General features: G+C 45.3%; 2 protein-coding genes across 2 annotated transcripts in view; both read right to left on the bottom strand.

Moving 5' to 3' along the window:
* LOC110505832 (metastasis-associated protein MTA1) overlaps positions 1-25,371 on the bottom strand; it is a 74,608-nt gene that overhangs the window by 37,916 nt on the left and 11,321 nt on the right. The window contains exon 5 of the mRNA XM_036962418.2: positions 437-569. Coding sequence (XP_036818313.1) covers positions 437-569 — 133 coding nt within the window. The remainder of the gene's footprint in view (positions 1-436; positions 570-25,371) is intronic.
* Positions 13,494-15,637, bottom strand: LOC149972142 (uncharacterized). The gene is made up of 2 exons (XM_090221268.1): positions 14,350-15,637; positions 13,494-14,167 (listed from the first exon to the last, which is right to left on the bottom strand). The coding sequence occupies exons 1-2, from the start codon at positions 14,510-14,512 to the stop codon at positions 13,632-13,634; spliced, it is 699 nt and encodes a 232-aa protein (XP_090077394.1). The 5' UTR covers positions 14,513-15,637; the 3' UTR covers positions 13,494-13,631.

Raw genomic sequence — 25,371 nt, 5'->3', positions numbered from 1 at the left:
CCTAAAGTGTGTAGCTAGCTGGTATAAAGGTGTATCTGATGTGTGACTAACTGGTCCAGTAAGAGGTATATAATGTAGTGGGTTGTGACTACCTGGTCTAGTAGTAGATATATAATGTAGTGGGTAGTGACTCTGGTTAGTCTAGTAGTAGGTATATAATGTAGTGGGTAGTGACTCTGGTTAGTCTAGTAGTAGGTATATAATGTAGTGGGTAGTGACTCTGGTTAGTCTAGTAGTAGGTATATAATGTAGTGGGTAGTGACTCTGGTTAGTCTAGTAGTAGGTATATAATGTAGTGGGTAGTGACTCTAGCTGGCGGGACAAGAACAGCTCCGGTGTCTCAGCTGGTGTTTCTGTTTCTCTGATGTGTGTGTAGCAGGTATATAAGGTGCGATGGATTAAGGGTAAGGTTAGGTGTGACAGTGTCATGGTGTACCTGATGTGTGTAGCGGGTAGTGACTCTAGCTGGCGGGACAGGAACAGCTCTCGGTGTCTCAGCTGGTGTTTCTGTTTCTCTGGCAGGTCAACTGGGTTCAACTCTGGGTTCTCCATCTCCTCCTCCATCTCTCCTGGATAGGGGTCAGAAGTCAAACACACTAACGTTAGTTAGGCGTGCGCACACACACACACAAAACGGGTGCACACACAGAGACACAGACACAAACACAGTTCAGCATCTCCTCCATCTCTCCTGATATGGGTCAAAAGTAAATACTCACATTTGGTAAGCTCAACTGAGTTTTCACTAAACCAGTAGAATCTTGCCACACACACGAAAAATACATGTTTTTTAAAATAATAATATGGTTAATGTGTTAGAACAGTTAAGTCCCATCTACACAGAACAAAAATATAAACACATGTAAACTGTTGGTCTCATGTTTCATGAGCTGAAATTTTAAAAATCCCATATGCACAAAAAGCTTACTTCTCAAGAAAGAAAAAAATGCTACAAATGTGTTTCTATCCCTGTTTAGTGAGCATTTCTCCTTTGCCAAGATACTCCATCCACCTGACAGGTGTGTTATATCAAGAATCTGATTAAACAGCATGATGATTACACATGCATCAAGCACCCCAGAAAAGTGCAAGAAATTGCCCACGTTGACATACGTAGCCTAAGAAACAAGGTTCATGAAGTCAATAACTTGCTAGTAACACATGATAGTCAGAATATGAATATCTCTGAAACTCACTTAGATAATACCTTTGATGATACAGTGGAAGCAATACATGGTTATAACATCTACAGAAAAGACAAATGCCAATGGGGGCGGTGTTGCCATGTATATTGAGAACCACATTCCAGCAAAGCTTAGAGAGGGGCTCATGTTAAATACTGTTGAAGTAATATGGCTACAGGTTCATTTGCCTCACCTAAAGCCCATTCTGGGGGGAAGCTGCTATAGACCATCAAGTGCTAACATTCAGTATTTGGATAATGTGTGAGAAATGCTTGATAATGTATGAGATAAACAGAAGTAATTTTCTGGGTGATTTCCATATTGACTGGCTTTCATCAAGCTGCCCACTCAAGAAAAAGTTTCAAACTGTAACCAGTGCCTGCAACCTGGTTCAGGTTATCAGTCAACCTACCAGGGTAGTCACAAATAGCATAGGAATTAAATCATCAACATGTATTGATTAGAGGTCGACCGATTAATCGGAATGCCCGAATAATTAGGGCCGATTTCAAGTTTTCATAACAATCGGAAAACGGTATTTTTGGACAATGATTTGGCCAATTAAAAAAAAAATGTTTACACCTTTATTTAATCTTTATTTAACTAGGCAAGTCAGTTAAGAACACATTCTTATTTTCAATGACGGCCTAGGAACGGTGGGTTAACTGCCTCGTTCAGGGGCAGAACGACAGATTTTTACCTTGTCAGCTCAGGGGATTCAATCTTGCAAACTTACAGTTAACTAGTCCAACGCTATAACCACCTGATTACATTGCACTCTACGAGGAGACTGCCTGTTAATGCAGTAAGCCAAGGTAAGTTGCTAGCTAGCATTAAACTTATCTTATAAAAAACAATCAATCAAATCTTAATCACTAGTTAACTACACATGGTTGATGATATTACTAGTTTATCTAGCGTGTCCTGCGTTGCATATAATCGATGCGGTGCGTATCGTTGCTCCAATGTGTACCTAACCATAAACATCAATGCCTTTCTTAAAATCAATACACATAAGTATATATTTTTAAACCTGCATATTTAGCTAAAAGAAATCCAGGTTAGCAGGCAATATTAACCAGGTGAAATTGTGTCACTTCTCTTGCGTTCATTGCACACAGAGTCAGTGTATATGCAACAGTTTGGGCCGCCTAATTTGCCAGAATTGGACGTAATTATGACATAACATTGAAGGTTGTGCAATGTAACAGGAATATTTAGACTTATGGATGCCACCCGTTAGATAAAATACAGAACGGTTCCGTATTTCACTGAAAGAATAAACGTCTCGTTTTCGAGATGATAGTTTCCGGATTCGGCCATATTAATGACCTCCGGCTCGCATTTCTGTGTGTTATCAGGTTATTACTAAGTCTATGATTTGATAAAGCAGTCTGACTGAGCGATGGTAGGCACCAGCAGGCTCGTAAGCATTTATTGAAACAGCACTTTCGTGCGTTTGCCAGCAGCTGTTTATGACTTCAAGCCTATCAACTCCCGAGATTAGGCTGGTGTAACCGATGTGAAATGGCTAGCTAGTTAGCCGGGTGCGCGCTAATAGCGTTTCAAACGTCACTCGCTCTGAGACCTGGAGTGGTTGTTCCCCTTGCTCTGCATGGGTAACGCTGCTTCTAGAGTGGCTGTTGTTGATGTGTTCCTGGTTCGAGCCCAGGTAGGAGCGAGGAGAGGGACGGAAGCTATACTGTTACACTGACAATACTAAAGTTCCTATAAGAACATAGTCAAAGGTATATGAAATACAAATGGTATAGAGGGAAATAGTCCTATAATAACTACAACCTAAAACTTCTTACCTGGGAATATTGAAGACTCATGTTAAAAGGAACTACCAGCTTTCATATGTTCTCATGATCTGAGCAAGGAACTTAAACATTAGCTTTCTTACATGGCACATATTGCACTTTTACTTTCTTCTCCAACACTTTGTTTTTGCATTATTTAAACCAAATTGAACACGTTTCATTATTTGAGGCTAAATTGATTTTATTTATGTATTATATTAAGTTAAAATAAGTGTTCATTCAGTATTGTTGTAATTGTCATTATTGCAAATAAATTTCAAAATCGGCCGATTAATCGGTATCAACTTTTTTGGGTCCTCCAATAATCGGTATCGGCTCTGAAAAATCATAATCGGTCGACCTCTAGTATTGATCACATCTTTACAAATGCTGCAGAAATGTCCTTTAAAACAGTATCCACATCCATCGGATGTAGTGATCACAATATCGCCATATCGAGGAAAACCAAAGTCATACAATAAGTTGTGTAGCGATTCTTAAGTTGATGATATAAAGAATATTTGCTGGTCTGTGGAGTGTAATGAGGAGCAGTCAGATGCTGCACATGACACATATATGAAACTACTTATTCCAGTTACTGATAAGCATGCACCCATTATGAAAAGTACTGTAAAAACGGTTAAATCCCCTTGGATTGGTGTTTGAGCAGATACAATGCTATTTTACTGTAAACAAATTGACAATTGACTTTGAGCACGCTTATAGGGAAGGACATTCAACAAGCACAGCACTTAAACAAATTACTGATGATTGGCGAGATATTGATGATAAAAAGATTGTGGGGACTGTTTTGTTAGACTTCAGTGTGGCTTTTGACATTACCGATCATAGTCAGCTGCTGGAAAAACATATGTGTTATGGCTTTACACCCTCTGCTAAATTGTGGATAAAGAGTTACCTGTCTAACAGAACACAGAGGGTGTTCTTAAATGGAAGCCTCTCCAACATAATCCATGTAGAATCAAGAATTCCCCAGGGCAGCTGTCTAGGCCCATTACTTTTTTCAATCTTTACTAACGACATGCCACTACTACAGCAAAGAGCTGCAAATGGTTTCAGAATGGGTGGCAAGGAATAAGTTAGTCCTAAATATTTCAAAAACTAAAAGTATTGTATTTGGGACAAATCATTCACTAAACCCTAAACCTCAACTAAATCTTGTAATGAATCATGTGGAAATTGAGCAGGTTGAGGCGACTAAACTGCTTGGAGTAACCCTGGATTGTAAACTGTCAATGTCAAAACATATTGATATAACAGAAACTAAAATGGGGAGAAGTCCGTTTATAATAAAGCGCTATTCGGCCATCTTAACAGCACTACCAACAAGGCAGGTCCTACAGGCCCTAGTTTTGTCGCACCGGGACATCTGTTCAGATGTGTGGTCAGGTACCACAAAGAGGGAGTTTATGCATGTCAATCTCTCCTGACTCAAAGTGGAGGAGAGATTGACTTAATCACCACTTGTATTTGTGAGAGGGATTGACATGTTGAATGCACCGAGCTGTCTGTCTACACTACTGGCACACAGCTCGGACACCCATGAATACCCCACAAGATATGCCACCAGAGATCTCTTCACAGTCCCCAAGTCCAGAACAGACTATGGGAGGTGCACAGTACTACAGTCGTGGCCAAAAGTTTTGAGAATGACACAAATATTAATTTCCACAAAGTTGGCTGCTTCAGTGTCTTTAGATATTTTTGTCAGATGTTACTATGGAATACTGAAGTACAATTACAAGCATTTCATAAGTGTCAAAGGCTTTTATTGACAATTACATTAAGTTGATGCAAAGAGTCAATATTTGCAGTGTTGACCCTTCTTTTTCAAGACCTCTGCAATCCACCCTGACATGATGTCAATTAAGTTCTGGGCCACATCCTGACTGATGGCAGCCCATTCTTGCATAATCAATGCTTGGAGTTTGTCAGAATTTGTGGGTTTTTGTTTGTCCACCCACCTCTTGATGATTGACCACAAGTTCTCAATGGGTTTAAGGTCTGGGGAGTTTCCTGGCCATGGAACTAAAATATTGATGTTTTATTCCTCAAGCCACTTAGTTATCACTTTTGCCTTATGGCAAGGTGCTCCATCATGCCGGAAAAGGAATTGTTCGTCAGCAAACTGTTCCTGGATGGTTGGGAGAAGTTACTCTCGGAGGATGTGTTGGTACCATTCTTTATTCATGGCTGTGTTCTTAGGCAAAATTGTGAGTGAGCCCACTCCCTTGGCTGAGAAGCAACCCCCATACATGAATGGTCTCAGGATGCTTTACGGTTGGCATGACACAGGACTGATGGTAGTGCTCACATTGTCTTCTCCGGACAAGCTTTTCTCCGGATGCCCCAAACAATCAGAAAGGGGATTCAGCAGTCCAATCCATTTACCTTTTGCAGAATATCAGTTTGTCCCTTATGATTTTCCTGGAGAGAAGTGGCTTCTTTGCTGCCCTTCTTGACACCAGGCCATCCTCCAAAGTCCTTCGCCTCACTGTGCGTGCAGATGCACTCACACCTGCCTGCTGCCATTCCTGAGCAAGCTCTGTACTGGTGGTGCCCCGATCCCGCAGCTGAATCAACTTTAGGAGACGGTCCTGGCGCTTGCTGTACTTTCTTGGGAGCCCTGAAGCCTTCTTCACAACAATTGAACCGCTCTCCTTGAAGTTCTTGATGATCTGATAAATGGTCGATTTTGGTGCAATCTTACTGGCAGCAATATCCTTACCTGTGAAGCCTTTTTTGTGCAAAGCAATTATGACGCACGTGTTTCCTTGCAGGTAACCATGGGAGACAGAGGAAGAACAATGATTCCAAGCACTACCCCCCTTTTGAAGCTTCCAGTCTGTTATTCGAATTCAATCAACATGACAGAGTGATCTCCAGCCTTGTCCTCGTCAACACTGTGTTAACGAGAGAATCACTGACATGATGTCAGCTGGTCCTTTTGTGGCAGGGCTGAAATGCAGTGGAAATATTTTGGGGGGGATTCAGTTCATTTGCATGGCAAAGAGGAACTTTGCAATTAATTGCAATTCAGCTTATCACTCCTCATAACATTCTTGAGTATATGCAAATTGCCATCATACAAACTGAGGCTCAGACTTTGTGAAAATTAATATTGGAGGTGTAGCAGAGACTGTGAAGAGACAGGCACAGACACATGCACACTATACACATGTATTTTATGTTGTAGATATGTGGTAGTAGACTGGCCTGAGGGGACACAGTGCTGAGGAGTATTTCGGTCTGTAAGAAAACCCTTGTGGGGGAAAACTCATTCTGATTGGCTGGACCGGTCTCCCCAGTGGGTGTGCCTGGCTGCCAAGTGGGTTGGCCAATGCCCTGCCAGGCCCACCCATGGCTGCACCCCTGCCCAGTCGTGTGAAATCCATAGATTTGGTGCCTAAATAATTTATTTAAATTGACTGATTTCCTTATATGTTGTGTATTGCGTGTATGTATTTGTTCAGTATAATAGAACTGTTGCAAGCTCGCTCCCGCTCGGTTTCCACTAGCATCCACAGCCACAAAGCATCCACAGCCCACAGTGAGGACAGAACCTCACCGGTGGAGAGGCCCACAGTGAGGACAGAACCCCACCGGTGGAGAGGCCCACAGTGAGGACAGAACCCCACCTGTGGAGAAGCCCACAGTGAGGACAGAACCCCACCGGTGGAGAGGCCCACAGTGAGGACAGAACCCCACCGGTGGAGAGGCCCACAGTGAGGACAGAACCCCACCTGTGGAGAAGCCCACAGTGAGGACAGAACCCCACCGGTGGAGAGGCCCACAGTGAGGACAGAACCTCACCAGTGGAGAGGCCCACAGTGAGGACAGAACCCCACCAGTTAGTGCACCATAGGAGAAAATAAAAGGCCCAGGAAGTCTTTGTGGAGCTTCTTCAAGGGAAGCGTCACAGCAGCTTCAACATCTGTCCCCGCTGTGTCATTACGGGAAGCAGAGATGAATAGCTACATGTTTACTCCTTTGGTAGACAGCCAAGAGGATCCACTAGCTTGGTGGAAGTTGCATCATATCCACTTTGGCTGTTGTAGTTTTGGTTCAAATAAAACGGTATAGATGAAAGTGTCTTTTTCTATGCCGTTTTGCTTTTATACACAGTGGGGGAAAAAAGTGTTTAGTCACCCACAAATTGTGCAAGTTCTCCTACTTAAAAAGTTGAGAGAGGCCTGTAATTTTCATCATAGGTACACTTCAACTGACAGACAAAATGAGAAAAAAAATCCAGAAAATCACATTGTAGGATTTTTTATGAATTTATTTGCAAATTATGGTGGAAAATAAGTATTTGGTCAATAACAAAAGTTTATCTCAATACTTTGTTATATACCCTTTGTTGGCAATGACAGAGGTCAAACGTCTTCTTTAAGTCTTCACAAGGTTTTCACACACTGTTGCTGGTATTTTGGCCCATTCCTCCATGCAGATCTCCTCTAGAGCAGTGATGTTTTGGGGCTGTTGCTGGGCAACACGGACTTTCAACTCCCTCCAAAGATTTTCTATGTGGTTGAGATCTGGAGACTGGCTAGGCCACTCCAGGACCTTGAAATGCTTCTTACGAAGCCACTCCTTAGTTGCCCGGGCGGTGTGTTTGGGATCATTGTCATGCTGAAAGACCCAGCCACGTTTCATCTTCAATGCCCTTGCTGATGGAAGGAGGATTTCACTCAAAATCTCATGATACATGGCCCCATTCATTCTTTCCTTTACAAGGATCAGTCGTCCTGGTCCCTTTGCAGAAAAACAGCCCCAAAGCATGATGTTTCCACCCCCATGCTTCACAGTAGGTATGGTGTTCTGTGGACGCAACTCAGCATTCTTTGTCTTCCAAACACGACGAGTTGAGTTTTTACCAAAAAGTTATATTTTGGTTTCATCTGACCATATGACATCCTCCCAATCTTCTTCTGGATCATCCAAATGCTCTCTAGCAAACTTCAGACGGGCCTGGACATGTACTGGCTTAAGCAGGAGGACACGTCTGGCACTGCAGGATTTGAGTCCCTGGCGGCGTAGTGTGTTACTGATGGTAGGCTTTTGTTACTTTGGTCCCAGCTCTCTGCATGTCATTCACTAGGTCCCCCCGTGTGGTTCTGGGATTTTTGCTCACCGTTATTGTGATCATTTTGACCCCACGGGGTGAGATCTTGCGTGGAGCCCCAGATCGAGGGAGATTATCAGTGGTCTTGTATGTCTTCCATTTCCTAATAATTGCTCCCACAGTTGATTTCTTCAAACCAAGCTGCTTACCTATTGCAGATTCAGTCTTCCCAGCCTGGTGCAGGTCTACGATTTTGTTTCTGGTGTCCTTTGACAGCTCTTTAGTCTTTGCCATAGTGGAGTTTGGAGTGTGACTGTTTGAGGTTGTGGACAGGTGTCTTTTATACTGATAACAAGTTCAAACAGGTGCCATTAATACAGGTAACGAGTGGAGGACAGTGAGTCTGTGAGAGCCAGAAATCTTGCTTGTTTGTAGGTAACCAAATACATATTTTCCACCATAATTTGCAAATAAATTCATACAATGTGATTTTCTGGAATTTTTTTCTCATTTTTTGTCTGTCATAGTTGAAGTGTACCTATGATGAAAATTAAAGGCCTCTCTCATCTTTTTAAGTAGGAGAACTTGCACAATTGGTGGCTGAATAAATACTTTTTTGCCCCACTGTATGCCGTGCCGCTCTGAAGCCTATTGTTTAATGCACAAATTAATATTGTGTAGGCTAATCACCAAAAATGACCTACATATGCAAAATTGCTTTGGTATGATGTCGGTGTCTGTAATTTTCTACTTTGTGGCTGTGTTAACTAGTGATGACCCTCTCCCGCCTCGATTTAGAGCCACGCCTCATAGTTGTGAGACCTGTGTTTCGCTCAGAATTTAGGTTGAGGTTAGGGCACGACATATTAAACCAGAGAATTGAGACAAACAAGAGGATTAGATACTACAGGGATTGGTTTTCCAGGAAAACAGTGGAGACACCTTGTGACACTGCAGGTACCTGGCTCACTTAGGAATAAATAGGGATATAGATCCCTGCCTGGACTGTTGTGTTTCTCTATAACCCTCTTCTCTATAACACCCTCTCTCCCCTCTTTTCTATAACCCCCGCTCTCCTCTATAACCCCCTCTCTCCCCTCTCTCTATAACCCCCCTGAAGGAAAGAGAGACTGAGGGGGACAGAGAGGGGTGGGGACCAGAAACCAGTTGAAGCATGACCCAGCTCATTTGGAGTTTCATTAGAGAAGGTGAGAGACAGAGAGGGAGACAGAGAGCAGAGCAGAAGCAATCAAAAGGGATTTTCAGGAGAAGGGATATAGGGCCAAATCAATAAGTTCTCTCTCACTCACACTCATAGACAATTGTACACACACACCATCACAGAATGAACATGCACCCCAATCCAAGAGCCCCAGAGCCGATTCAATCTTACAGGCAGCCAGGCAATCCAAATCTGATATCAATTCAGTACAATAGATTCAGTCACCATTGATGTCTATTGTTTAGTGAAACTAAGGGTCCCAGAGTTCTAGACTTAGAATAGAAAGGCCAATTTAAGAGAGACTAAAGACGGCCACATGCTTCCCAGCTAAACAGTTCAGAAGAGTTTGTGCATATTTTATGACAACATTTTGTGACATTTTTGTTAGTTTTGGAGTTCGGTTAGGGTTTTTTCGGGTGTTCGGGCACACACATTTTTGTTCAAGGGCCAGTCAAAGTTCGGAAGCCGAAGTCTACGCCCCTTCATCCGTGATTGGTGAACTGTAGGGGGTGACGTGAGTTTCTGCTTCTTGTTGATTCAGCCCGACATTCAGTGTGGGTTCAACATGTGGAACGACAACTTGGAGCATCGATTGACCGAGGAGGTACAAAAGTACCTTCACCAGTACGATTCTAGCCATGCATTATATAAAAACATGCATGTAAATGCAAATTCATGAAAAGAGATTGCAGAGACGCTGGGGTCCGACCCAACCACTTATTCTAAAAATGGGGTAGGATTCGCAACAAGTTCGTCAAGGCAAAGAAAATACATAAAGGCCACAGTGGAAAGGCTCCTCCACAGTGGAGATGACGGCAGAAAGGCTCCTCCACAGTGGAGATGACGGCAGAAAGGCTACTCCACAGTGGAGATGACGGCAGAAAGGCTCCTCCACAGTGGAGATGACGGCAGAAAGGCTCCTCCACAGTGGAGATGACGGCAGAAAGGCTCCTCCACAGTGGAGATGACGGCAGAAAGGCTACTCCACAGTGGAGATGCCGGCAGAAAGGCTACTCCACAGTGGAGATGCCGGCAGAAAGGCTCCTCCACAGTGGAGATGACGGCAGAAGGGCTACTCCACAGTGGAGATGACGGCAGAAGGGCTCCTCCACAGTGGAGATGACGGCAGAAAGGCACCTCCACAGTGGAGATGACGGCAGAAAGGCTACTCCACAGTGGAGATGACGGCAGAAAGGCTCCTCCACAGTGGAGATGACGGCAGAAAGGCTCCTCCACAGTGGAGATGACGGCAGAAAGGCTACTCCACAGTGGAGATGACGGCAGAAAGGCTCCTCCACAGTGGAGATGACGGCAGAAGGGCTCCTCCACAGTGGAGATGACGGCAGAAGGGCTCCTCCACAGTGGAGATGACGGCAGAAAGGCTCCTCCACAGTGGAGATGACGGCAGAAAGGCTCCTCCACAGTGGAGATGACGGCAGAAAGGCTCCTCCACAGTGGAGATGACGGCAGAAAGGCTCCTCCACAGTGGAGATGACGGCAGAAAGGCTCCTCCACAGTGGAGATGACGGCAGAAAGGCTACTCCACAGTGGAGATGCCGGCAGAAAGGCTCCTCCACAGTGGAGATGACGGCAGAAAGGCTACTCCACAGTGGAGATGACGGCAGAAAGGCTCCTCCACAGTGGAGATGACGGCAGAAAGGCTCCTCCACAGTGGAGATGACGGCAGAAAGGCTCCTCCACAGTGGAGATGCCGGCAGAAAGGCTCCTCCACAGTGGAGATGACGGCAGAAAGGCTCCTCCACAGTGGAGATGACGGCAGAAAGGCTCCTCCACAGTGGAGATGCCGGCAGAAAGGCTACTATACAGTGGAGATGACGGCAGAAAGGCTCCTCCACAGTGGAGATGACGGTAGAAAGGCACCTCCACAGTGGAGATGCCGGCAGAAAGGCTCCTCCACAGTGGAGATGCCGGCAGAAAGGCTCCTCCACAGTGGAGATGACGGCAGAAAGGCTCCTCCACAGTGGAGATGACGGCAGAAAGGCTCCTCCACAGTGGAGATGACGGCAGAAAGGCTCCTCCACAGTGGAGATGCCGGCAGAAAGGCTACTATACAGTGGAGATGACGGCAGAAAGGCTCCTCCACAGTGGAGATGCCGGCAGAAAGGCTCCTCCACAGTGGAGATGCCGGCAGAAAGGCTCCTCCACAGTGGAGATGCCGGCAGAAAGGCTACTATACAGTGGAGATGACGGCAGAAAGGCTCCTCCACAGTGGAGATGCCGGCAGAAAGGCTACTATACAGTGGAGATGACGGCAGAAAGGCTCCTCCACAGTGGAGATGACGGTAGAAAGGCTCCTCCACAGTGGAGATGCCGGCAGAAAGGCTCCTCCACAGTGGAGATGCCGGCAGAAAGGCTACTCCACAGTGGAGATGACGGCAGAAAGGCTACGCCACAGTGGAGATGACGGCAGAAAGGCTCCTCCACAGTGGAGATGACGGCAGAAAGGCTCCTCCACAGTGGAGATGACGGCAGAAAGGCTCCTCCACAGTGGAGATGACGGCAGAAAGGCTCCTCCACAGTGGAGATGACGGCAGAAAGGCTCCTCCACAGTGGAGATGACGGCAGAAAGGCTACTCCACAGTGGAGATGACGGCAGAAAGGCTCCTCCACAGTGGAGATGCCGGCAGAAAGGCTACTATACAGTGGAGATGACGGCAGAAAGGCTCCTCCACAGTGGAGATGACGGCAGAAAGGCTCCTCCACAGTGGAGATGACGGCAGAAAGGCTACTATACAGTGGAGATGACGGCAGAAAGGCTCCTCCACAGTGGAGATGACGGTAGAAAGGCTCCTCCACAGTGGAGATGCCGGCAGAAAGGCTCCTCCACAGTGGAGATGCCGGCAGAAAGGCTACTCCACAGTGGAGATGACGGCAGAAAGGCTACGCCACAGTGGAGATGACGGCAGAAAGGCTCCTCCACAGTGGAGATGACGGCAGAAAGGCTCCTCCACAGTGGAGATGACGGCAGAAAGGCTACTCCACAGTGGAGATGACGGCAGAAAGGCTCCTCCACAGTGGAGATGCCGGCAGAAAGGCTACTATACAGTGGAGATGACGGCAGAAAGGCTCCTCCACAGTGGAGATGACGGCAGAAAGGCTCCTCCACAGTGGAGATGACGGCAGAAAGGCTACTATACAGTGGAGATGACGGCAGAAAGGCTCCTCCACAGTGGAGATGCCGGCAGAAAGGCTCCTCCACAGTGGAGATGCCGGCAGAAAGGCTCCTCCACAGTGGAGATGCCGGCAGAAAGGTTACTCCACACTCCTATTCCCCCCTTCTCATCCTCACTCCAGACATTACTAACCCCCCCTTCTCATCCTCACTCCAGACACTCCTATTCCCCCCTTTCTCATCCTCACTCCAGACACTCCCAACCCCCCCTTCTCATCCTCTCTCCAGACACTCCTAAACCCCCCCTTCTCATCCTCTCTCCAGACACTCCTAACCCCCTTCTCATCCCCCCCTTCTCATCCTCTCTCAAGAAACTCCTAACCCCCCCTTCTCATCCTCTCTCCAGACACTCCTAACCCCCCCCTTCTCATCCTCTCTCCAGAAACTCCTAATCCCCCCCTTCTCATCCTCTCTCCAGACACTCCTAACCCCCGCTTCTCATCCTCTCTCCAGACACTCCTAACCCCGACTCCCCTTCTCATCCTCTCTCCAGAAACTCCTAACCCCGCCCCCCCCTTCTCATCCTCTCTCCAGACACTCCTAATCCCCCCTCCTCTTCTCATCCTCTCCAGAGGGTCCTGGCACCTATAGCGGATTTCATGGATGAACACTGGCCAAAACTCCAGAACTCGATCCCCAGCTACATGACTTCAAGAGGACATGGACCGCACAACTGAGACCACAGTGAAATTAACAACTTGTTCTGTTGTTCAGACATCTCAGGAGTCAGAAACTAGACACTTTCATTTTATTCCAAAGACACTTGTTATTTACATGTCTTTTCATAAAGACATTTCTATTATTCCGAAATATTTATATTCAGAAATGTGTAACTACACTGACACTTACACTTTATTCACTTGTTTTCATGTCGGTCATCAGCAGACACTTTTATTGTGGTTTACTTCCAGAAGTAAGAATAAAGGTTTATTTGTGTGCTGAAAAATCTCTGTTGGCATTTGTTCAAGGTGTTTCAATGCATTCTATTTGAATATCAAGTGCTGACAATGTACAGAAGAGCTGTGCCACAGGCTTTCTACCTGTGGTGTAGTTCAATCTAAATGACTGCACACAGACCTCCCAGAATCAGGTAAAAACTCTACTGGCTCACAAAGAACTGAGTCTGTGCGGCCATCAAGAATCCTCATCCTTGCAGCCATGATGCCGAATGCTTGCAGCCATGATGCCGAATGCTTGCAGCCATGATGCCGAACGCTTGCAGCCATGATGCCGAACGCTTGCAGCCATGATGCCGAACGCTTGCAGCCATGATGCCGAACGCTTGCAGCCATGATGCCGAACGCTTGCAGCCATGATGCCGAACGCTTGCAGCCATGATGCCGAACGCTTGCAGCCATGATGCCGAACGCTTGCAGCCATGATGCCGAACGCTTGCAGCCATGATGCCGAACGCTTGCAGCCATGATGCCGAACGCTTGCAGCCATGATGCCGAACGCTTGCAGCCATGATGCCGAACGCTTGCAGCCATGATGCCGAACGCTTGCAGCCATGATGCCGAACGCTTGCAGCCATGATGCCGAACGCTTGCAGCCATGATGCCGAATGCTTGCAGCCATGATGCCGAACGCTTGCAGCCATGATGCCGAATGCTTTCTCTTGACTCTCCGTCAACGAGAGTGAAAAGTTCCAGGTATGCCCAGGTTTATTGAGATGGACACCTGTGAATGAGAGGTAAAAATTGAATGTCAGAGTGTATATATATTATATTTCGGTAACCCCCCATATTCCAAACGCCTTGATAAAAATTGCATTTCACAGAGGTTCATTCATGTATGCAGTAACAAGGGAAATTAGAACCAGAAAAAGTGAAATTGATTCCAACATTCTATTATCAACATACCTGGATAAGGGCGCATGAGGCTCTCATGTTGGGGGAAAGCTGCATCTCCCAGGAAAACATGAGGAGTTGGAGTTGTGGTACCTGGCAGGACAGCTCGCGGTGGTAAATCGGGGGTCTTATGCAGCAGTTTGGACCCAAAAGAACTCTTGTAACTCTCCACCATAGCGCTCTCGGCCGTATGCCTCTACATCCACCATTGTGAACCTGTAGCGGGCATCTGTCTCCGGATCTCGCCTATTATACAGTGCATTCAAAGTGTTAAGACCCCTTCCCTTTAACATTTTGATGTAAAAAATAAAAATTAAATACAAATTAAATCTACACAAAATACCCCATAATGACAAAGCGAAAACTGGTTTTAGAACATTTTAAAATAAAAGTTACGTTATTTACATAAAGAATACTTATTTAACCTTTATTTAACTAGGCAAGTCAGTTAAGAACAAATTCTTATTTACAATGACAGCCTGCCGAGGAACAGTTAACTGCCTTGTTCAGGGGCAGAAAGACAGATTTTTATCTTGTCAGCTCGGGGATTCAATCCAGCAACCTTTCAGTTACTGGCCCAATGCGCTAACCACTAGACTACCTGCCGCCCCAAAGGGTATTCAGACCCTTTGCAATGACACCCGAAATTGAGCTCAGGTGCATCCTGTTGATCATCCTTGAGATGTTTCTACAACTTGGAGCCCACCTGTGGTAAAATCAATTGATTGGACATGATTTGGAAAGGCGCACACACACACACACACACACACACACCTGTCGAGATTAAGGTCCCACGTGTCATAGCATGTCAGAGCAAAAACCAAGCGGAGGTCGAAGGAATTGTCCGTAGAGCTCCGAGATAAGATTGTGTGGAGGCACAGATCTTGGGAAGTGTACCAAAAAAATGTCTGCAGCATTGAAGGTCCCCAAGAACACAGTGGAGTTCATCATTCTTAAATGGAAGAAGTGTGGAACCACCAAGACTATTCCTAGAGCTGGCCGCCCGGCCTAACTTAGCAATCGGAGTAGAAGCACCTTGGTCAGGAAGGTGACCAAGAACCCGATGGTCACTGACAGGGGCTCCAGAGTTCCTCTAGAGATGGGAGAACCTTCCAGAAGGACAACCATCTCTGCAGCACTCCACAAATCAGGCCTTTATGGTAGAGTAGCCAGAAGGAAGCCACTCCTCAGTAAAAGTTACAAGACAGCCAGCTTGGAGTTTGCCAAAAGACACCTAAAGGACTCTCGGACCATGAGAAACAAGATTCTCAGGTTTGATGAAACCAAGATTGAACCCTTTGGCATAAATGCAAAGCGTCACATATGAGGAAACCAGGCACCGCTCATCATCTAGCCATTATTATCCCTTCGGTGAAGCATGGTGGTGGAAGCATCATGCTATGGGGATGCGTTTCAATGGCAGGGACTGGAAGACTAGTCAGGATCGATGGAAAGATGAACAGAGCAAGTTCTCAGACTGGGGCAAAGGTTCACCTTCCAACAAGACAACGACCCTAAGCACACAGCCAAGACAACGCAGGATGGGCTTCGGGACAAGTCTCTGAATGACCTTGAGTGGCCCAGCCAGAGCCCGAACCCAATCGAACATCTATGGAGAGACCTGAAAATAGCTGTGCAGCAACGCTCCCCATCCAACCTGACAGAGCTTGAGAGGATCTGCAGAGAAGAAATGTGAGAAACTCCCCAAACACAGGTGTGCAAAGCTTGTAGCGTCATACCCAATAAAACTTGAGGCTGTAATCGCTGCCAAAATGTGCTTCAAGAAAGTACTGAGTAAAGGGTCTGAATACATATGTACATGTAATATTTCAGCTCTAAAAAAAATACTTTAGAAAATGTATGAAGGCCTGTTATTGCTTTTGGGGTGTGTCAATAGATTAGGGATTTTTTTTAAATCCATTTTAGAATAAGGCTGTAACGTAACAAAATGTGGAAAAAGTAAAGGAGTCTGAATACTTTCCCGAACGCATGCATGTCTGTTGCTAGGTACAGCAAATCTAGTAGATCCCAGGAATTTCTCACAAATTAAATTCGCCAGTCAAGTGTCTCTCTGGGGAAACTATTTCATTCCCCTGTTCATGTCTTCCTTGTTTGGCCGTAGATGGCTAGTACCAGCTCACCATCCTCTACTGTCGCGGGGTAATATCCCGTTTTATTTTTTTCAAGGGAATGTCTTTTGAGGGAGCCGATAGCCGAACTGAAGCATGCTGACGCCTAGCGTTGCACATTTTGGGAATATTCAGAGGTGGAAACTTTCCGTGGGAATTAACGGGAATATATGCAATGTATATTAATACCATTTAAAATGTAGATTTTTTTTGCATTGGATATACTACCATATGGAACAAACACCTTTTATGTTATAAGTAGACAATTGCAAATGATTAAATCCTTCCAATAACAATTTTAAAAAATAGTTACGAATTGAACTTTAATTCAATGAGTTGACTCGTCACATGATGATTTCACTGAACAAAAGAAAAGGGAATATTGAATGATCCCATTGATCCATCGCATCTCCCAAAAACATTTTCAACATACATCTGTAAAATGATAGTCTAGAAACAAAAGCTTTGGTTGTCTTCCTCTCAAGCTTCCATGTCTTCTCCCTGGACCTCCTCAATGTCCACCTCTTGAACATCAGACTGAGGCCTGATCTTCACGGTCACTTTCCAACCTTGTTTAGGATGGCTCGTTGTCAAGCTCAAAAAGCCTCAAATTTGTCCGGATGGCCCCCGATTTTTCAACCCTTGTATTGGTCAGCCTGTTGCGTGCTTTGGTGTGTGTGTTCCCAAACAAGGACCAGTTGCACTGAGGCGGCTTCTGTTGGTGGGATTTGGAGGATGGAGGCAACAGGGGAAAGACCCTCAGATCCACAAAGTCCCTTCCACCAGATGGCTGATGAGATATGTTGGCACGACTGCCATATTGAATCTCCATCCCAAAGCCCTAACTTGGATGTGTACTTCACCAGACTGCCAAGAACCTTGCCCTCATCCAGGCCAAGGTGGCGAGACACGGTAGTGATGACGCCATAGGCCTTGTTGATCTCTGCCCTAGACACGATGCTCTTGCCAGAATATTTGGGGTCAAACATGTACGTCAAACAAGGAAGACATGCGCGGGAGAATGAAATAGTTTCCCCAAACATGTACGCGGTGTGTATGGGCTTCAGGCAGAAGTCTTCACACTTTTTTGATGTATTTCAGAACTGCAGTTTCCTCTGCTTGGAGCAACAGTGAAGTGGGCAGGGCAGTACATATTTATTATCTTACATCTGCAAGCAGAATCTGAACATCAGACAGGATGGCATTGTCTCCCTCAATCCGTGCAATGGCTACTGCTATAGGTTTCAGGAGTTTCAGGCTGCTTACCACTCTCTCCCAAAATACATCATCCAGGAGGATCCTCTTGATGGGGCTGTCCATATCGGCAGACTTTGATATGGACATTTCTTGGAGAGACTCCTTCCCCTCCAGGAGACTGTCAAACATGATGACAACACCACTCCAACGGGTGTTGCTGGGCAGCTTCAATGTGGTGCTCTTATTCTTCTCACTTTGCTTGGTGAGGTAGATTGCTGCTACAACTTGGTGACCCTTTACATATCTAACCATTTCCTTGACTCTCGTGTAGAGTGTATCCATTGTTTTCAGTGCCATGATGTCCTTGAAGAGCAGATTCAATGCATGAGCAGCACAGCCAATGGGTGTGAGGGTAGGGCTCCTCCACTTTAGACCAAGCAGCCTTCATGTTCGCAGAATTGTCTGTCACCAGTGCAAATACCTTCTGTGGTCCAAGGTCATTGATGACTGCCTTCAGCTCATCTGCAATGTAGAGACCGGTGTGTCTGTTGTCCCTTGTGTCTGTGCTCTTGTAGAATACTAGTTGAGGGGTGGAGATGTAGTTAATTATTCCTTGCCCACGAACACTTGTCCATCCATCAGAGATTATTGCAATACAGTCTGCTATGATTTGTTTGACCTTAAATTGAACTCTGTTGAACTGCATCCAGCAAATGAGTAGATTAAAGCATGTCTGGATGGAGGGGTGTATGCTAGGCGAAGAACATTCAGAAATCTCTTCCAACACACATCGCCTGTGAGCATCAGACATGAACCAGTTGAATATCTTGCTCGAGCTGTGTATGTGTCAGCATTTCTCTGACTACATTCCTCCATTGAATCAAAACAACTTCTGATTCCAGGAAGACCATGAGCTGTTGCTATCGATAAGGTGTATGATTCATCATTTTCACCTTGAATAGAAGTAGAGATTGCTTGTTGTGAGCCCTGAGGGAACTTTATGCACTTGGCCAGATGATTCTGCATCTTTGTCACATTCTTCACATATGATTTGGCACAGTATTTCCAAATGTACACAGCTTTTCCTTCTACATTAGCTGCAGTGAAAGGTCTCCACACATCAGATGGTGCCCGTGGCTTTTTCCTGTAAAGATTAGAAGAAAAAAGTCAAAATAATACAATTCCATGTCCAGATAAATAGTTAAGCAGTTAGATTAAAACAACTCCTTTGTAAGATAAATGTTTTAAAATGAAACATGTATGGAAACAGGTAAATTAACATACAGGCTCAAGCAAGCTAAACCCCACATGATAGCAACTAGCAGAAATTGTTAACAAGTTAAATTATTTAAAAAACACACTTTGCTGTAGGATACTATTTACAAATGTAAAAATAATAATAATGTATGTCATAAAATATATTCACCCCACCCAGTATTTTGTATCAAAACTTACCAGAAAGCATGTAGTCCTTGGCTCAGACAGTGCAGTAGTGTGGGCTCAATAGCATCTCATTAGTAGCATCTCATTAGTGGGCTCAGTAGCATCTCATTTAGATATTGAGAATCAGCTGTAAATGTGATGGAAGAATGCACTGTGCATGCAGAGGGTCGCAATTCCAATGAGTTTGGGATAGTTTAACCAAAATATGTCACAATACCTAGAATTGCCTTTATGTGCATCCCACAAAAAAGGTTCACTGTTTAGCTAACTTTTTGCTGAATTTAAGCAAAATTCCCGGGCATAACTTGCCATGGAACATTTCTGGAAAGTGTTTGACCCTTTGCAACCCTAGTGACGCCTTAAGTCATATGACTGGAGGGAAGGGCCAGAGGAGCCAAAGGCTATGTCCATCACTGGGACCGACCACTCAGGAGGCATCTCTGCCAGCAAGGGTGGGGCTAAGACACGTAGGAGCCCTCTGAGGTAAGGCTCTAACCAAATCATAGCAAGGAAAATATTTGATCTATGACTCACAGCACACACAGACAAAGACAAGCACACAAACAGACGAGAATACACACACACAGCCATTCTGAAATGATCCAGCAGGGAGAAAGAAAGCCATCCAGTACTACACAAGAACAATATTCCACAGCCCCCCCCCCCCCCCCTCTCAATATTTTACCAGTATTTTACAAATGTTCCATTCTGAAAATAAATAACTATTCTCCCAGGTAACCCGGTAATTCCAGAAGTGTCATTCTAAAGCATATAAAACCAATGGGACAGAATCATATGCCATTCCAATGTGTTATTATACATCAAATCTAAAATGTTCCAATGGCATTCGTATCATTTGTTAGCCTAGCATAACAGTAATTCTAAAGTATCATTCATATCATTTGTTAGCCTAGCATAACAGCAATTCTAAAGTATAATTCGTATCATTTGTTAGCCTAGCATAACAGTAATTCTAAAGTATCATTTGTATCATTCGTTGGCCTAACAGTAATTCTAAAGTATAATTTGTATAATCCGTTAGCCTAACAGTAATTCTAAAGTATCATCCGTTAGCCTAACAGTAATTCTAAAGTATCATTTGTATCATTCGTTAGCCTAACAGTAATTCTAAAGTATCATTTGTATCATCCGTTAGCCTAACAGTAATTCTAAAGTATCGTTTGTATCATTCGTTAGCCTAACAGTAATTCTAAAGTATCATTTGTATCATTCGTTAGCCTAACAGTAATTCTAAAGTATCATTTGTATCATCCGTTAGCCTAACAGTAATTCTAAAGTATCATTTGTATCATCCGTTAGCCTAACAGTAATTCTAAAGTATCGTTTGTATCATTCGTTGGCCTAACAGTAATTCTAAAGTATCATTTGTATCATTCGTTAGCCTAACAGTAATTCTAAAGTATCATTTGTATCATCCGTTAGCCTAACAGTAATTCTAAAGTATCATTTGTATCATTCGTTAGCCTAACAGTAATTCTAAAGCAATGAAGACATTGATAATCTCGCAAGGTGTTATTTGTTAACGAAGGCATAGGCTATTCATAGGAATGTTATGATAATTAAATAAATCAATCAACATCCGACATCCATAAAATAAATACATTTGGGATTTTCATCAGATATGCTAAATTAGGGTTGGACCGAAAACCTACAGGACAGTAGAACTCCAGGAAGAGGGTTGGGCAGCCCTGCCATAGGCCTACCAACTGCAGTTCAAGGTGGCGTGTAAAGTTTCAGCATTAAAAATATGCTTGAACAACATAGTAAATACGATAGGCAAGTACAACAGCACACACACACTGAGCGTTGATGATTGATCATGCAGTTAGTAAAGAAGGCTGTGAGAAGCCAGATTTAGACATTGCATATAACAGTTCCATTTCACCCCATGCTGTTCATAGAAATAAATGATAATAATATACCGGTTTCTCCAAGTTATTTTACCCGGTTGCCGCTGTTAAACACACAGAAAGTTTGGACAAGACACAAACACTGATCATCCCCTCTTCGCTCTCGCAGGTCCTTGGTGTCGGTCTGGGCAGCTGGCTCCAGGATACAGCAGCAGCCCACCATGTACACACACACACACACACACAACCCAGCCCACCATGTACACACACACCCCAGCCCACCATGTACACACACACACACACAACCCAGCCCACCATGTACACACACACACACAACCCAGCCCACCATGTACACACACAACCCAGCCCACCATGTACACACATACACACACAACCCAGCTCACCATGTACACACACAACCCAGCTCACCATGTACACACACACACAACCCAGCCCACCATGTACACACACACACCCCAGCCCACCATGTACACACACCCCAGCCCACCATGTACACACACACCACACACACACACCCAAGCCCACCATGTACACACACACCCCAGCGCACCATGTACACACACACCCCAGCACACCATGTACACACACACCCCAGTGCACCATGTACACACACACACATCACACACACACACACCCACACCCACGCCCACCATGTACACACACACCGCAGCCCACCATGTACACACACACCCCAGCGCACCATGTCCACACCCCCCCCAGCCCACCATGTCCACACACCCCCCAGCCCACCATGTCCACACACCCCCCAGCCCACCATGTCCACACCCCCCCCAGCCCACCATGTCCACACCCCCCCCAGCCCACCATGTCCACACCCCCCCCCAGCCCACCATGTCCACACCCCCCCCCAGCCCACCATGTACACACACCCCCCAGCCCACCATGTACACACACCCCCCAGCCCACCATGTACACCTACCCCCCAGCCCACCATGTACACCTACCCCCCAGCCCACCATGTACACCTACCCCCCAGCCCACCATGTACACCTACCCCCCAGCCCACCATGTACACACACCCCCCAGCCCACCATGTACACACACCCCAGCCCACCATGTACACACACCCCAGCCCACCATGTACACACACCCCAGCCCACCATGTACACACACCCCAGCCCACCATGTACACACACCCCAGCCCACCATGTACACACACACACACCCCAGCCCACCATATACACACCCCAGCCCACCATGTACACACACACACACACACACACCCCAGCCCACCATATACACACCCCACCCCACCATGTACACACACACCCCACAAGCCCACCCATGCGGTGAGGAGCCATTCCGTACATGCATACTTCACATATTGTAAATGTCTGTCTGGGTCTTGCATCCCAAATGGCACCCTATTCCCTACATAGTGCACTAAGAAGCAGTGTGTCATTTGTGACGCAGGTTGGGAGTAAGTGGAAGGGCGCAGGTTGGGAGTAGGTGACTGGAAGGGCGCAGGTTGGGAGTACGTGACTGGAAGGGCGCAGGTTGGGAGTACGTGACTGGAAGGGCGCAGGTTGGGAGTACGTGACTGGAAGGGCGCAGGTTGGGAGTACGTGACTGGAAGGGCGCAGGTTGGGAGTAGGTGACTGGAAGGACGCAGGTTGGGAGTAGGTGACTGGAAGGACGCAGGTTGGGAGTAGGTGACTGGAAGGACGCAGGTTGGGAGTAGGTGACTGGAAGGACGCAGGTTGGGAGTAGGTGACTGGAAGGACGCAGGTTGGGAGTAGGTGACTGGAAGGACGCAGGTTGGGAGTAGGTGACTGGAAGGACGCAGGTTGGGAGTAGGTGACTGGAAGGACGCAGGTTGGGAGTAGGTGACTGGAAGGACTTACTGCTGGTTCTAGCAGCACAGAGTAGGACAGAACAGAGGGCGTACTGCTCTAGAAGGATTCACTTTTTTCCAGTCAGGCCCTCACAGCTACAGACAGCCCTCACAGCTACAGTCTACTGCACTCTGATAGAACAGATACAAGCAGCCCAAAACAGCAACAGTTCGAAGATACAGTACACAGCTAGCTACAGCCGCTAACACTGCAGAGCCAGCTCTCTCACACACACACACACGGATGAGTACACAGTTACGCTGGCCTGAAAATAGTCATTCACACACAGTTCTGCTTAGATGAGCAAACGTAAACAAACACTGACATTTGCCTAGACTAGTCTAGGACCAATACAGAGATATTAGCTGTGTTCGAATATCCATACTAACATCCTGTATACTTCATACTATTAGTTCATTTTAGTATGCTGTAAACTAACGGTATCCTTTCAGTTGAGCATACTAGCGCTTCACCGAGTCTACCGGAAGTTGATGCTGTTGCTATGCAACCTCTTGCTAGCTTGTTAGCATAAAAAATTACTAGCTAGACTTCGGGTGTGTTCGTAAATTCAATCTGAAGTGCCAGGGTGCGCTCTGGGCGTTTGTATATTCAGGGAGTTGTTAGATTGTCAGTTTATAAATTCAGAGCATTTCGCTCTTGGAGTGTTCAGAGCGCACACTGGACGCTCTGGCCGAGGAGAATGGTTGATCCGAGCGTACTGACCTCAGAACGGCAGTAAAGCACCCAAACTAACTGGCTAAAGTTGGCTAGCTATTCCCAGACACAAATGAGAGAACACATCCCTCTGACCATTTTACTCACCCCAGCAGAGCTGGTAAGGCTGTTTTCATGTTATCTAGAGCCGTTGGTGACTGTAACCGTTCTGCTGGCAACAATTTAATGACACTTTTTTACCGACGTTTACTGACACCGGCCACATTCAACGGGGTTTGAGCGTTTGTCAATTCATCAGTTATTCTGAGCTCTGCCTCTGGCAGTCAAACGAGAATGCTATGCAATTGGAGTAGATAGCCAGAGCGAATTTACGAACAAATCCAAAAATGACTATGCCAAGCTATGAATGACGTGAATAATCAAGTCAATAAACATTGGTTAGTTAGTTAGTTAGCATAAAGTAAATATACTGGCAAGTTCGATGTACTAGTAGCCAACTAACGTTACAGTAGGTAGCCAACATAGCATATCATTAACGTAAACTCACCCCATTCCGTACAATGCGCAACCGCGACATTCAAACGAGTCTAGAAAGAAAACTAATGGGACTGTAGCGACTGTGTTGACGTCAAAATCGGGGAGGTGAACTAGGTTTCTATTCAAGCGTTGGTCGACCTGGTAATGGCTCTGTAGCATTGGAGAAAAGTTGAATAAAACTGACCCTCCGTTACATCGTGACGTGTCATGTCGTAACGTACAGCAGCATAAAGAGCAGCATTAGCAGCATTAGTTTCGCTTCCCCACCCGCCATTTTTAAAAAGACCCGACGGGGATCATTGCCTGCTTGAATTATACAGACACGAGCAGCGTTTACGTCATGTAATTGATTCTGTTGGGGAGAAATTGTGCTTTACAATGGTATTGACATTACAGTTGATCTGGAAGTATTACGTTTTTGGGGTGCTAAAATAAGGGCAATTGTACGGACCAAGGCGATGTACAAGTTTACGTTACAGCAGTATGCGGTTTGTAAGCTAACAAATTGTCAGCCAACATAACGTGTAATGTAACTTATTTGAAAAGTAATTTGTTTATTACATTACTCAACATTTTATTTATATTTGTTATAATTGGTTAAAGCAATAAAGATTAAATACAGTTAATACAGTTAAATTAATATATAAGGCAAGGAATTTGTATACCCTCTCATCGGACTTCGGCTGCATATTTTTCGCCATTTTCTTAAAATCTGAAGCCACGCCCATTTTCTGAAGAATTGCATTATGGGCCTTAAAAGCACAGAAATAGTGTCCAGTGCGTGTATACTTCGTGTTTTGGTGAATTTTGTACGACTTCCGGGAACTTTTGGCATACTAACAATATCCTCAATTCACATCACAAATAGTACAGTTAGTATGAGTATTTGAACACAGCTATTGTCTTTCACAGAACTCAGATTTAAATGTGCTATTTCATTTTTTTATTTGACCTTTATTTAACTAGGCAAGTCGGTTAATTAAGAACAAATTCTTATTTTCAATGACGGCCTAGGAACAGTGGGTTAACTGCCTGTTCAGGGGCAGAACGGCAGATTTGTACCTTGTCAGCTCGGGGTTGCAACCTTTCGGTTACTAGTCCAACGCTCTAACCACTAGGCTACCCTGCCGCCCCAACAGTTCAGTCCAACCATCTCTCTGTGAACTAGCCTATACAAGGGAATGAAGTGGCATTGGATGCTGAATGGTGCTTAGTCAATCAGTGTAGAGGGAACTGGTCTCTCTTGCAAGAGGTTTAATCTGAATGACAATAGCTTAACCTGTATAAATAAAGGGGATTTGAACG

Source organism: Oncorhynchus mykiss, chromosome 25 (assembly GCF_057628025.1).
Source record: "Oncorhynchus mykiss isolate SJ-2025 chromosome 25, ASM5762802v1, whole genome shotgun sequence".
NCBI lineage: Eukaryota > Metazoa > Chordata > Actinopteri > Salmoniformes > Salmonidae > Oncorhynchus > Oncorhynchus mykiss.
The sequence above is the reverse complement of the archived record's forward strand: the minus strand, read 5'-3'. Positions and strand labels throughout refer to the sequence as shown.

Bases quoted from the DNA above. Each gene is read 5' to 3' on its own strand.
- LOC149972142 (XM_090221268.1), bottom strand. From the start codon at position 14,512: ATGGTGGAGAGTTACAAGAGTTCTTTTGGGTCCAAACTGCTGCATAAG. The intron at 14,168-14,349 runs GTATGTTGATAA...TCTCATTCACAG, and splicing joins CCTCATGCGCCCTTATCCAG to GTGTCCATCTCAATAAACCT.